The following is a 13,158-nucleotide window of genomic DNA, read 5'->3' as shown; positions in this document are numbered from 1 at the left end:
GCAAACTTGGTTTGGGGTAGGTACGATCAAGCTTATAAGAGAGGGGAGCGGTGGTCAGCACATGTACCTTTGTGAGAGGGGGTTGATATATATATTGTTTATTCATGACATTGATAGTACCGAACGTTGTAACGAGTCATCAACAGACTAATAAAAAAAACAATCCAGTCAGTAGAATTGATGGGTTATTCTCAGAGATTAGGGACAGAAGGACATGTGTATGTGTATTTAACCAAAGTATCTGGGAGGGGGAAATAAAGCGAGTGAGTTGGCTGTCGCTCGTGGGTATCGTAATCTATGTGAAGTATATATATGTATGTCAAATCAAAGTGGGGGAAAAAGAGAGTCCAAGTCCAACGTCCGAGATCCAAACCAATGCGAACGCAACGCAATGTAATGCAATGCAAGTATAAAATGTGAAATGGTAGAAGGGTATAAATATAGCTGAGTATCCGAGCAAAAAAAAAAAGGAGGCAGAGAGATGTAAGAGGCGACCAGCGCTAAATCCAACAACCTACTCCGCCAAACTCTCCCTCAACAATCCCTCATCAAGCTGCTCAGCATGAATAGTGACAGGGGCCGGCGGCGCAGGACGGAATCCCATAATCGGACCCTTCTGGTTCACGCCGGGGTAGCGGAACCGGATGGCTAGTCGTTTTGGGGATTGGGCCTGTTCCTGTGCCTTGGAAGCGGAGATAGAACTCGTCATTGAAGCAGCTCGTTGCGGTTGCGTGGAGGGTGAGCGTGTTGAAGATGCGCAGGATTGCACGGGCGAGGGCTCGGTCTCCTCGTTGACTGCTTCAAGGCTGCAGCTGCGGCGAGAGACAGGCCTTGGTGTTGATGGGGAGTGAGAGGGAGAGTGCGAATGAGAAACTGCAGCGGTACCCCAGCGGCCTCGCACCCAGCCGCCGACGCGGTGGCCGAGGGATGCGATCCGGTTTGATGGAAGGGCCGAGTCGTCTTGACTAGCTTGCGGAGTGCTGTCGGCGTCCGCTTGAGGTGCCGGAGCTTGAGTTTGTCGGGCACCTGCAACAGTTGCGAGGAGAGATTTGGACGTCTGATGAGAGGATGAAGGCCTGACAGGCTCTCTGCCTGCAGTGACTGTGATAGCTGAGGTAGTAGGTGGTGTTGAGGAAAGATCAGAAGACAAGATGCGGCGCTGTACGTGCAACGGCAGACCAATTGGGGCATAATCACTCATGCGCGATCGTCGGTGGCTGGGTGTGTGAATGTCCATTCCTGCCACAGAGAACAAGCTCTCGTGAGACGCGGCTCGACGAATCGCTCGGTACGGCGTCGAAGTGGAAAAGACATCGTCATCTGCCGCCGGAGACTGCGCACGAGAAAACGAAGCCCCATCCTCTGTCTCCTCAGGGATCACCGACTGCAGGTGCAGCTCGCTAAACTCATCATCGCTCATAGGACCGTCCGCTCCGTCCAGCGTGCGGTACGCATCCAGCGGTCCACCAGCCTTGAACCGACCATTCCTCAATGGCGACGTGAAGATCGCACTGTCAGGGCTGGTAGGTTGCGACGTATCAAACCCGCGCTCCACGCGATCAAAAATAGAAACAGAAGACCGATAAGCCGACTGAGGCGAGCTGGCCAGGGAATCAGGCGGAACAGGAGACTGCAGCGACCACCCATGCGAACCAGGCGGAGGAATCGAAACAGATGTTTGGGAAAGAATGGTAGAGGCTGAAGATGTGGAAGGTTGAGAGCGGTGCTTGAGTTTGCGAGGGGGTTGCGGATTCGAAGTAGCAGACAGAGGCGGATTGCCCAGGGAGCGGCGTTTCTTGGAGCGACGAAAAAGGCTGCTTTTCTCCTTTTTCGCGGCGACTGGGGTCGTGTGGTAGTGGTGGTGGATGTGAAACTCTTGCGATACCCTGCGTGACTCGTTGGCGTTCAATTCCTGGCTTAATGTTGTCGCCGGTCGTTCAGGCTCACCTGCCGGTGCGAGCGGCTGGTGCGACACGATCTGATCTCGCAGGTTCTGGACCTCTTGATTTGAGCTCTCGAGCATTTCTCGCAGCTCCACAATACCCAGCTGCAAGTTCGCATTATCTTGAAGGATATCCTTCACGAAGCGCGATACCACCGTTGTTCCACCACGACCAATATTCTGAGCAGCAGCAGCAGCGCCCTTGAGTCGGCCAGCCGCGCCGTCAAGCTCTCGCTCAACAGTGCGCCGCCTCTCCATGCGCTGGACCAATTCAGCATGTCGTTCACGTTCCTCACTGGCCTCCTTCTCAATGCGATCAACCTGATCATTAAGATTTTGAAGAGTACATTCCGCCTTCTTCCACCTGTCAATGGCCGACCTAGAATCCTCTTCAGCAACCGACAGGCTTTCCTGTAACTTCGACTGCTCAATTTCCATATGCGCGAGCTGCGCCTCGAGATCAGCAGCGCGTGCAGCAGCCGCCGTCAAATTGCGCAGCTCCGCCTCGCTGCCTTCAAGCGCAGCAGTGAGCGTCTTGGCGTGGGCGTCGGAGTCGGCGACGGCCTTGTCAAGGCCCTCCAATTCGTCTAATAGGTTGCGGTTCTCTTCGATAATTCGGGCATTTTCGGCCTCGACCTGGCGCTTCTCGCGCTCAAGGGTTTCAATATTGGCGACTAACCTTAGGCGGTCTTCTTCCGCCTCGGCCATATAAGACTCATGGCGATGGAGTAGAGCCTGGAGAGCAAAAGTTAGTGACGACGAACTCATTGCAGGCGTGGCGATGGGGTGCGAAAACGGACAAAACAACTAGACAATATCGGGGACGGGCAATTCGCGACCATGGCCATGATGCGACAGCATGCAAACAAGGAAGCAAGCAAGCAATCAAGCGATACGCCGATTCCTCGATCGGCGCTCAAGGTAATAGCAAGAATGAGAAAGAATTCAAGCCTCAACAAGCAATGCTGAAGAGGCACAAAAGTATGTGCAACAATGCAACAAAAATGTAAGAGCAACAAACAAAGGACGACCAGGATAAATACCAGTCATGCCACCGGAAGGATCACTGTGACTGTGACTATGCCAGTGCCCAACCATAGCCAAGCCAATAGGAAAAACCAAGAAATCATGCATCAACAGTGCGACGTACCTGACCTAACCGCGCGGCGGTCTCGAGGTCCTTCTCCAATCCCTCCAGCGCAACGTGGTTATGCTGGAGGAATGCGCACTCCTCCCGGCCACAGCAGCAGTGGAGATCTGCCCGAGTGGTCGAGGAGTGGGTTGGAATGTGTGCCTCTGGCTGGCTCGTCGAAGGCGCAGATTCCATGGTTGGTGAGGCTGGAGGGTCTCCGAGCCAGGTTGCCCGTAGACCGCAACTATGAGTCTATGCGTGTAAAAAGAACAAGAATCGGATTAGGAATGCTATGCAGCAGAGTGAGTTGGCAGTGGCCCCCCTCTTGTGGAGCGATGAACTGGTAAGGTAGACAGACTGGCCTACCTTGGTCTACCAGGTCATCGGAGAGAGGGGTGGCTGGCGAAGAGGGTGAGTTGGAGATGAGAGAACGAAAGGGAAGTTGTTCAATTTCAAGTGAGAAAGGAAAGAGATGATGATCAGTGATAAGGCTGTAGTATTGTACCTGTCTCCTCCATGGCTATACAACAGGCTATAATAGCAGATAAAAGACGATGACCTCAACGGCAGCCAGTTCATCCTCAAAAGCAAAAATAGCTCAAAGGCGGAGAGAGCGAGAGGAACCTGACGAACGCCTGATCGGACCGTATTGGGACACAACGTTACCAATTATGCATATATTACGTACACTATGCCTCACTTTTATTGTAAAATACAGTATCACATAGACCCTTTCCTGCCTTAACACAGACGGTCAAGCATGCCTACATGGAGGTAGACTTTAAAGAGTAGTATTCATTCAAGTACAGAGAATAGTCCCACAGAAACCGAGTCTCAGTAAAGTAACAGTATAGTAGTGCCAGTCTCAGATGCCATACATATAAACCATAACCCATCCCAGCGCCACGACTCAAACCAGAAGCTTATTGCAGGAAATCATTGCGTACATTGATAAACGCCCCAGCGCCTCCTTCTTCACTGATCTCGTTGATCAGTACCTCCGTTTGTTGGTACAGCCGCTCCAGAGCCGCTGCTGAGGATTTACCGAGGGACACTATACTTGTCGGTTACAGACCACAGAATACTAGAAGAAGGGAGAGTATACCTAATATTGCCGAGTTTAACTCTTCTGCAACTGTAATGCGCCCGGCTGGATCCAGGTGATGGCCGTGCACCGACCGCTTGGGGTCCGGATATGCTACCAACGAGAAAATGTCATCGAGCATCTTCTTGTCCCCTCCATTCTCGTCGTTCGGGTAATCCATCCGTAGCTGCTGTCCGTACTGCACGGCCTCGGTGAGAAGTTCATTAGACTTCATCGCCGTATCGGACTCTTCCATATCCATGCCATCGGTCTCCCAGACATCGGAGTCTTGCATCTTGTCATCAAGCTCCATCTCCTCGTCGAAAACGGCGGTGTCCGAGAATCCATTGGTGGCCTTGCCCTTCTTCGCGGGTGACGACAATTCGGTGCAGCGCCGCATCAGCTCTAAGAACTTTCGACATCGCAATTTGAAGTGTATATGCGGGTACTGTAGTAAAACATTGGCGTAATAAGCATTGGTGTATTTGAGGGCTTTATCGATATCGCCTTCCAATATAGCGGCGCGGATTTCTATCAATGTCAGCATCCAGTATTTCTTAGACCTCTAGTGGATCATACTCTGTCGGTTGATTGCTTCAATATCCTCCTCTACCTCGTATTTCTTGAGCTGTGCTTGGCGGCCATTTGCCAATGCCTGAGACTCTGCGGCAACTTCTTCCGCAAATGCTCGAGCAGTCTCAACATAGCCATCATGTGCTAGGAACTGCGCAACTAATTCCTGCAAAAAAGCGGTCTCATCTAACGGAGGCTGAATGTTGGATATGCTTGTCGAGCTGATCTCTGAGTGTATCGCATTCTTCTCTCTCTGTAGGCCGATTAGCAGGCAGTCTACGAGCACAGAGAATATGCGGCACTTACCTTGACCATGCCGTCAATGTCAAACATGAAAGGTTGTTGGCCAAAGTTGGCAGAAAGATGCACCATCGGGTTCTTCTTCACCCCCACTGAGGGGTAGACTTTCATGTTTCTCAAGTCCCGGAACGCGATGCCTCGTGGACATTAGTTTCCCATGTTCATCGATCGGCAATATAAAGACATACCTAGGAAGACCCCGTTCTTTGTAAAGAAAGCACACCCGGTCGAGAAGTTTACACCGCAGCCCACAGTATCATTGACCCCAAATGTCGGACCATATTGTCGTCCTTGACCTTGGTTCTCGCCGAAGAACGTTTTGCCGTCGTCGCCATGGTATGCCCAGGATTCGTGCTCCCACCCGGGGAGCCGCTCGACTGACGCTTTTCGATTCGAGAATCCTATTCCGATCATCCTGGGACAATTAGCTTCTCGAATATGTTAGACAGATTCTCTAGAGAAGACGCACCCATCTTTCGGTTTTGAGTGTACTGTAATCTCGAAGTAGTATATTCCGCACTGCGGCGGCATAGGGTGGTCCGCTCGGACAGAGGCGGCTTCGTGCTCCTGTTTATTCATCGGCCCATTGTACCGTATCTCCAGGCCATCTCCCATGAGCTCCAGCCCAGCGTATTTATCTGAATCACTCCATCGGGATGGAAGCGGCATGGGGTGGTCGTCGTCGTCTCCGATGGGTTCCCTATCGATGATATCATACGTCATTCCGCGGTATGACGGCGCAATCCGGGGCAGGCTGCTCTGCGCCGAAGAAATTGAAGCTGCATCTCTTTGGGATGTTGGCTTGACGCGACGAGCGGCATCGAGGCGAGATATATATCGGGAGTTACGGAGATAGGAAGGTGTCAAGGAGGGAGGTGTGTCGGAGAGATTACCGAGATTCTGAAAGAAAGGGTCGTAAGTCGGAAAGCTGGCGAATTTCCGAGAGTATGGAGGCAGCGAATCCCCTGGGGATGACCTCCAGGGTGAGTTCATCTGCATCTCTGCATCCACGGCGGCCGAATGCCTCGATGGGCGGGCGTCGGGGCGGAACAGCGGGGGATAGGACGAAGTGGAGTTCAGCTGCGAGAAGGGAGCAGTAGGTTGAGGCGAGGCGGCGGCAGTTCCTGAAAGAACCGAGGCGTAAGAGGAGCGACGGGGGATAGAGGAGATGCTCGGTGCTGGATATGTGGTGGTGAGAGGAGCTCGAGGAGCTCCACCGGAAGGGGGAAAAGGCGTATCAGTCATGCTGTTGACGTTCAGTGGAGGATCAGACCTAAGGCGGGTACTATGTATGAGTCCCCCTCACGCGCGCGCTGTTATCAAGGCCCGGACTGGGTGCCAAAGTCCCAGTCGATCCGTCAGAAGCTCTCATCAAATTGCCCCCCTCTTGCCGTCTGGTTCCTTTCCTCCTTTCTCGGTTGTTCTTCCTTTAGAGGGCGTTCCTTTGGCCGAGCGTATCGTGATCCGGGTACCAGAAGCTATCCGTGATTGGGGTGGGGAGGTGGAGCAAAGGCTGTCACGATCAGCGTCACCACCAACGCTTGGTACGAAGACAACCTTGGAAGCAACGAGTCGAAGAATTCGGAGACAACACTCTTAGACAGAGTAAAATAACACAAACGGTCCAAGACCAAGTAAATTAACGCAAGAGGAGCTTGAAGCAATTCTGGAAACGGTTCCTGATGAGAATAAACATCACTATTCGTGGAACAAGCTAAAGAGAAGATAGGTCGATAAGACAAAGAGCAGATTACCGGTCACTCCGAAACAGACCGAATCTGATGAGAAAAGGAGATGGAGAGAGAGGCGCAGGGGAGAGATGAGTTTAGCTGGTGATGGCATGACAAACTGCGGGGGAAGGTCAAAGGCCCTCCAGACGGCTACACTGCCGGTTGAGGGGAACTGGAATGGAACTGCCCGAAGATTACCTTCACTGCTGCTAGAGTTCATAGAGTTATTATGAAGCCTACACAGTATCGCGTTGTTTCTGGACACAGAAAGTAGCTAGTATCTGGCAACGTATATTCTGTAGAACGTGTTGCAATTCAAGGTTTCGGCGTTATATTCATCAAGGCGCAGCACCTGAGCCAGGTGCAATTCATCTACATCTGGCACTATACCCATGAAATGATTGGAGGTCCTTCCACCTATCCGACAAGAGGAGGTCCTATCCCAGCAGGGGTGGCAGATGACCCGCGCATAAGTCTTTTTCTCACTGAGCCAAAGATAGACTCATCACCTTGTAGGACCCGAGTCAGACATGGCCCATATGTAAACGATGCCTTTTCATCTTGATCCCAGGTTACACATCCTAGGTTCACAAGATCATGAAACAGACCATGGCCTTGTAATGGTACTAATAGTGGTATAGAAATGTGGTTGAGAGAGCTAAAGCAAATCGCCGCGTCATTGTTATAGGGCCTCATCCATCGAGGAGCCCTTTCTAATCCTAATCCTGATAGTACATGGTGCAAACACATTGTGAGCAAATGAATAAAGTAACGTATGTCTGGCATGGTGAATGCCAGCACAATGCAGACAGTTCTGAAAAGACTGCTGAGAGAAACGAAGTAGCTCGCGTGACCAACTAATACCCGACCCAACGCCAATAGTAAGATAGCAAAGATGCGCTCCAGGGTTCACCATCCAAATAAAAGAAATATAGTAGTGTCAAAATATGATGTACAAGAAGGTGAATAAGAAAATGCAAAAGATCTGGGCCTAGGCGGCCATGGCAAGAGCCGGCGAGGAGGCCTCGACCATGCTGGGATGAGCCGGCGTGACGTCTCCATCACCCGAATTGCTCTTTTCGCTGGGGACGGCACTCGCACTCTGGTTGGCGCGGCTGTCGCTGTCGCCAGTGGTGAGGGCGCCTTCTTTCGTCTCTCCGTTCGTTTCTTGCTTCTGCGATCGAGGGGCGCTCCAAGACGGGAGAGCCCAGTGGACTCCAGTGAAACTCTTCAGCTGGAAGGGCTTGCGCTCCCACTTGCGGCAGGGTGCGCCGGTGCGGTCGAGGGCTCGAAGACCGGCGTTGATAGCTCCGGTGTTGGCTTTAGGGCCGAGTCGCGTGGTGCTCAAACGGACGTTCTCGGTAGTTCCATCCTCACTATGGCAGTACTGTTAGCTCTAGCAAAGAAAGTGAAGAACGAAGTATACGTACAGCCTAGGCCTCTTCTTGGGGCCAGGTTTGCCTCTCGGCTTTGTATCAGGGGTCCCAGTAGGGTTGCTCCGCTTAGCACCAGGCTTAGGGCCAGGGAGGCCTTTGCGACTAGCATCTGCAGAGGCTCCAGGCGCCGGGGTAGAAGCGGCATCAGAGGCATTGTCCACCGAGGAAGCAGGTGGTGGGGGCTCGAGGCCATTCGAAGCTGGCGACGAGGGAACATCCTCCTTCTTGGTAGGGGGGGAGTCGGCAATCGACTCTCTCTTGTTGCTGGTGGCCGCGGAGCTGTTCCTCTTCTTCCTGTCCTTGGTTTCTGGCGCAGGCCCGAATTTCTTCAGAAGATTGGATGACAGTTTGAGGACGACGAGCAACTTGGAGTTCGTAGCGCCGTTGGAGCGACCGTTGGCGCGCGACGTCGAGGTAGCTGCCGGCATGATTGCGATGGATACTCGAGGTCGATGATGGCTCGGGTAGATCGTTTGGGTGGAGAGCTGGTATTTCTTTTCCCTCCCTTTGCTTTATCCTTCCGGTCGGCTGATCGACAGACTCGAAAGGAAGGGGGCGAGGTGAGCTGGTCGAGTTGTTCGTAGACAGCAAGGTGGCAGTGTAGAATTTAAATGAAGATAGATGAAAGACGTAAGCGTTGGAGTCCGGTTGGGATTGAGGTGGGATTGGGGGCCCTCTCGGAGGTCAAACGTGGCGCGAAGGTGAAGTCAGGGCGAGGCGAAAGTTGGAAAAGTCTTGTCAAGGCAAACGTCCAGCAGGGCGCGGTGACATAGTCCGGTGGTGAGGTTTAGATGCGAGGATGACGATGATGGAGAAGTGGGATGGGGGATGGGGGAGGGAAGAAAAGAGGGAGGGAAAGGAAGGGGGGAGGGATGATGATAGAAGGGATGGGGATGTCGAGGCGCCGTGTGGTTTCATTGTTGCGAGTTGTGTGTGTTTCTGTTCTCGTCTAGGGAACAGCCAGACTTTCGGTGCGTCAGTCAGGGAGAGAAGCCGACGGTGAGGAAGACGGAATGATCTGTGCTTGTATGTATGGTACAGTACAGGGGCTAGTTACACACGCTAGATTCTATAAAGTACGGTAAATACGGTAATCTGTTCTAGCAGTACATCCCATCTTACATCGCCGTCAGCTGTACCAAAGACGAGGATGACTGCCAAGTGCGTCTATTAATGTCCAAATCTTCCAGGAGACTCCATACTACGGGCGAATGACCTTTGCTGAAGCTCGTTCAGACACTCTCTACAACATTCTCGGGCACCTAGCATACTCTGTGCAGAGAAAATTCCGTGCCCATTCGAGTAACCAAATCTAATCCGAAGACGCGTTGCCGCGAACCCGCGATAGCCCAGGCAAAAGCTGGAGCCCACGCACGCATTTCGCCGTAATCTCGCGATTCCCACAGAGTTCCTTCCCTCTGACCATCCATCCTATCACCAGCGGATCGCCCAGGCCCGCCGCAACCAGGTTTGTTCAAATTGGAATTCTTCTCTCCACCAGTATTATTACCTACCCCCGTCAGCTCGCACAGCTTGACAACATACTTTATTGCTACCCAGCTGGCACTGCACTACGATGTAGCCTCCTCCTTCAGGAAATATCCTCATGTTGTGATCCTCACCACTCACTGGATGCATCACACCCACTACTCATGTGCTGGTCCCTGATTTCATGTTTGACTCCTGATGGAGCCATGGGCTGCCCGGGCAGGCTGCACCGCCGACGGTGATTACGCTGATTGCCATTCGCCTTCCGCGTCGGAACTAATTAACGAGTCGATGCTCCAAGATCCAGCTGGAGGATAACCCAACCAGTCTGCCGACGAACCAGTAAATGTTCCCGAGCTCATCGCCACGTCTGTTACCACTACTCCAGGCCGTATATATACTCAGGACAGGCAAAAGATATGTTTGTGAGATGAAAACCAACTATAGCCTCATGACACCAACATACTCCGGACTTCTCTGCCAAAGACTCTCTATTGCCCCTGGGTAGACAGGATAAGTAGGCTCAAAAAAACGCAGGCCGAGGCACCGCCTCGAATGATAATTTTCCGCTTCTAATGCTTTCCGAACAACCCAAAAATATACTTCGGTACAAGAAGAGCCAACTATCGCCAACGCTATACATGCCAAATCAACCATCCTTCTTCTCTAATTTCCTTCGCTCCGCTACCTCCTTGACAGCCTGCTGTACCTCAGGACTGCCCCGTACACTACTCAACACCAGACCTTCCTTCATGCCCTTCCTCAGCGTAGCAACACTCTCCTTGTCGCCCTTGAATGGCGCATATCCCAACTGCAACAGTCGTGTCGACTCCGTTTCCGTGGCTCGACTAAGTTGCAGCAGCTGTCCTAGACGCTGGACCGTCTGTGGGTAGAGACGATCGGGCGAGTCGGCGTTCTTCGCTTCTGGGGGTGCGATCTGCGAAATAAATATGTGGAGGCTGAGCGAGATCGTCTCGGCCATTTTCATGATCTGCCATGGGAGTAGGAAGAATCTAGAGGAGATGAACACCGGGCCTTGGTGGCTGATCAAGGTAAGGTTCAACGTGAACAGAGCCGCGAACGCAAAAAAGCGCCACTATATCATCAATCAGCGGGACTCCATCAGGGGTTCAGCGCAAAGGAAAACTCACGTAACGTCCCCAGTCAGACCACCACGTATAGTTGAGTAACAGCAACCCAAAGAACGAAATTAAATAGGCCGGCACGGTCTTTATCAACCCCGCCAGGAAATATTCATGTGCCGTCTCGACGTTTCCCCATTCCAGGACCTTCGGTCCCCACATATCGTATGCATACCTCTTGACCGGGTTGGTGAGGGTATCCTGCGCCTGCTTCAAGTGCACGAAAAGGTCGCTCGAGCTGCCGACCCCCAGCTTATCAGGGTGATGCTGCGCCGCTAGACGACGGAAGCGAGCCTTTATTGCGCGCTCGTCAGCGAGCGGCGAAACGCCCAGGACATCGTAGAAACTGCCTTCGATTCGTATCTTCTGGTATACTTCGAAGAGGTTGTAGAGGAGGTAGGCGGTTACGACAAAGATGAAGATTCGCCGACGGTCTCGGTTAAAGCGTGGTGAGCCAGGCTGTGGTTTTGGTTCGCCTGCGCGAATTGTCATTCCGTAGTAGACATATTGTAGTGTGTTGGTCGCATACTGGTGACCGTGTTAGCTATGCGCCAGGAACCACCGGGGAAGCGGGACGTTGTACTTACCTTGGGAAGGGTATACCACCCGATTAAGGAGAGGATGGACATGGCGGCTCGAGGAATTCACTATCGAGCATTAGCATCCGCTTAATTTCAGAACCACAAGCAACAGTCACTTACCTCCAACCCAACACCTGTCTATAAAGAGACCCTGACCAGATGCCGCGGTAATTATCCCGCCCCGATTGTCCTGTCCCGCACCGCCCTACCCACCGCCTTCCCAACGAAATTCCCCGCGAAGAATCCGAAAAAAAAAAGTTGACGATAAAAAAGCTTCACGCCGCAACCAAGCCTACAGCCTGCGCAATCGCCTTACAGCTGGCCCACACTAACAATGGCCGTCGACGCAATGGAGATCGACTCGAACCCCGTCTCCGCAGGTCAAGCGGAGTCCGAGAAGGAGCGCAAGAGGAAGCACAAGCACAAGGACGAGTCGTCCTCAAAGAAGAAGCGCAAGCATGAGAAGGATGGAAGTGAGAAGAAGGACAAGAAGGAAAAGAAAGAGAAGAAGGATAAGTCCTCCAAGAGCAAGGACAAGAGCAGCAAGTCCGAATCAGCAACAACACCAAAGAAAGCGAGACCTTCAACCACAACTACCATTCCAGACTCGCCATACACCCTCACTACCGCGACTCTATACCTCCCTCTCTCGCCCATCTCTATCTCCCCGACGCACGCCCTCGCCTCGCTCCTGGCAGAACACCTCTCTCCTCTGCTCCTCACATACTACCCACCCTTCCAAGGCATCATCCTAGCCTACTCAAATGCCTCGATATCCAGCGAACCCTCCTCATCGCGATCTACAACCTCAACCTCCCCCAACCCGCAACCTCTGACCCTCGCAGCCACAGCCGGCGAATATGGTGTCATGTACGTCTACCTCACTGCAACCTTCCTCGTCTTCCAGCCCCAGCGCGGCCAGACACTCGAGGGGTGGGTGAACGTCCAATCCGAGGGCTTCCTTGGCGCCGTCGTGCTGAACCTCTTCTCCGTCGGTATCGAGCGCAAGCGACTCCCCCCATCATGGAAATGGATTCCACCCGGTGAAGAAGACGAAAGCGGCGAAAGCCAGCCCGCAACAGCACCGCCCTCCGAAGACGAAGATGACGAGAACAAACCCCCCTTCGACCCAGAGAAGGAACACTTCAACCCCGTCCCGCTCGTGCAGGAATCGAACCCGTTCTCCCTCGACATCGACCAGAACCAAGAAAACACCGAAAACCAGACTCAAGAACAAGACCAGGATCAAGATCTTCTGGAAGGTTACTTCCAGTCCACATCCGGCCACAAAGTCCGCGGTACAGTTAAGTTCCGTGTCGTTGATGTCGATGTCATCCCCGGCACAGAGCGCGACCGCGGGTTTTTGAGTATAGAGGGTACTATGCTTTCTCCGGAGGATGAGGCGCGCGTGCTTGAGGAGGAGCGAAGCGGGAACGTTGCGCCGAGTAGCACGCTGCCTATTCGCAGGATGACTGTGCCTATGGCGTCCGGCGGCTTGGTTGCTACGGATGATGTGCATCTTGATACGCCGACTAAGAAGGGGAAGGCTAGGGCATAGGTGGCAGGTGGTAGGTCTGAGGTGCTGTACTTATTATGCTGATGTTGATGCTGATGCGAGGCGTTACCGGATCAAAATTTGCTTTACCCTTTTTCTTCTTTTATTTGTCTCATAGCTGCAGCTTCGTACATAGAGCTTGTTCATATCATATGCTTATCACCAAAGAGTTCTTCATTGGCCTAATCTTTGCGT

At 52.7% G+C, this 13,158-nt stretch overlaps 4 protein-coding genes across 4 annotated transcripts; 1 reads left to right on the top strand and 3 right to left on the bottom strand.

Moving 5' to 3' along the window:
- Nucleotides 1-3,826: 3,826 nt before the first annotated feature.
- On the bottom strand, nt 3,827-7,004 carry BDV14DRAFT_180895 (putative Ran-binding protein (RanBP10)). The gene is made up of 6 exons (XM_073769977.1): nt 5,501-7,004; nt 5,220-5,446; nt 5,038-5,168; nt 4,738-4,984; nt 4,180-4,689; nt 3,827-4,128 (listed from the first exon to the last, which is right to left on the bottom strand). Exons 1-6 carry the CDS (start codon nt 6,274-6,276, stop codon nt 3,998-4,000), a joined length of 2,022 nt encoding a protein of 673 aa, XP_073624194.1. The 5' UTR covers nt 6,277-7,004; the 3' UTR covers nt 3,827-3,997.
- Nucleotides 7,005-7,649: 645 nt separating this feature from the next.
- On the bottom strand, nt 7,650-8,780 carry BDV14DRAFT_128143 (uncharacterized protein). The gene is made up of 2 exons (XM_073766032.1): nt 8,192-8,780; nt 7,650-8,137 (listed from the first exon to the last, which is right to left on the bottom strand). Exons 1-2 carry the CDS (start codon nt 8,623-8,625, stop codon nt 7,753-7,755), a joined length of 819 nt encoding a protein of 272 aa, XP_073624193.1. The 5' UTR covers nt 8,626-8,780; the 3' UTR covers nt 7,650-7,752.
- Nucleotides 8,781-9,598: 818 nt separating this feature from the next.
- On the bottom strand, nt 9,599-11,476 carry BDV14DRAFT_180890 (J domain-containing protein). Its single transcript, XM_073769976.1, has 3 exons — nt 11,415-11,476; nt 10,837-11,355; nt 9,599-10,781 (listed from the first exon to the last, which is right to left on the bottom strand). Exons 1-3 carry the CDS (start codon nt 11,454-11,456, stop codon nt 10,335-10,337), a joined length of 1,008 nt encoding a protein of 335 aa, XP_073624192.1. The 5' UTR covers nt 11,457-11,476; the 3' UTR covers nt 9,599-10,334.
- A 446-nt stretch (nt 11,477-11,922) lies between these two features.
- Nucleotides 11,923-13,122, top strand: BDV14DRAFT_180889 (DNA-directed RNA polymerase I subunit RPA43). Its single transcript, XM_073769975.1, has one exon. It carries the CDS (start codon nt 12,277-12,279, stop codon nt 12,964-12,966), a length of 690 nt encoding a protein of 229 aa, XP_073624191.1. The 5' UTR covers nt 11,923-12,276; the 3' UTR covers nt 12,967-13,122.
- The last annotated feature ends 36 nt before the right edge of the window (nt 13,123-13,158 follow it).

This window comes from Aspergillus stella-maris (assembly GCF_047715825.1).
Source record: "Aspergillus stella-maris strain CBS 113639 unplaced genomic scaffold BDV14scaffold_67, whole genome shotgun sequence".
In the NCBI taxonomy this organism is placed as follows: domain Eukaryota; kingdom Fungi; phylum Ascomycota; class Eurotiomycetes; order Eurotiales; family Aspergillaceae; genus Aspergillus; species Aspergillus stella-maris.
Note: the sequence above shows the minus strand (reverse complement) of the source record. Positions and strands in the feature narration are given on the sequence as shown.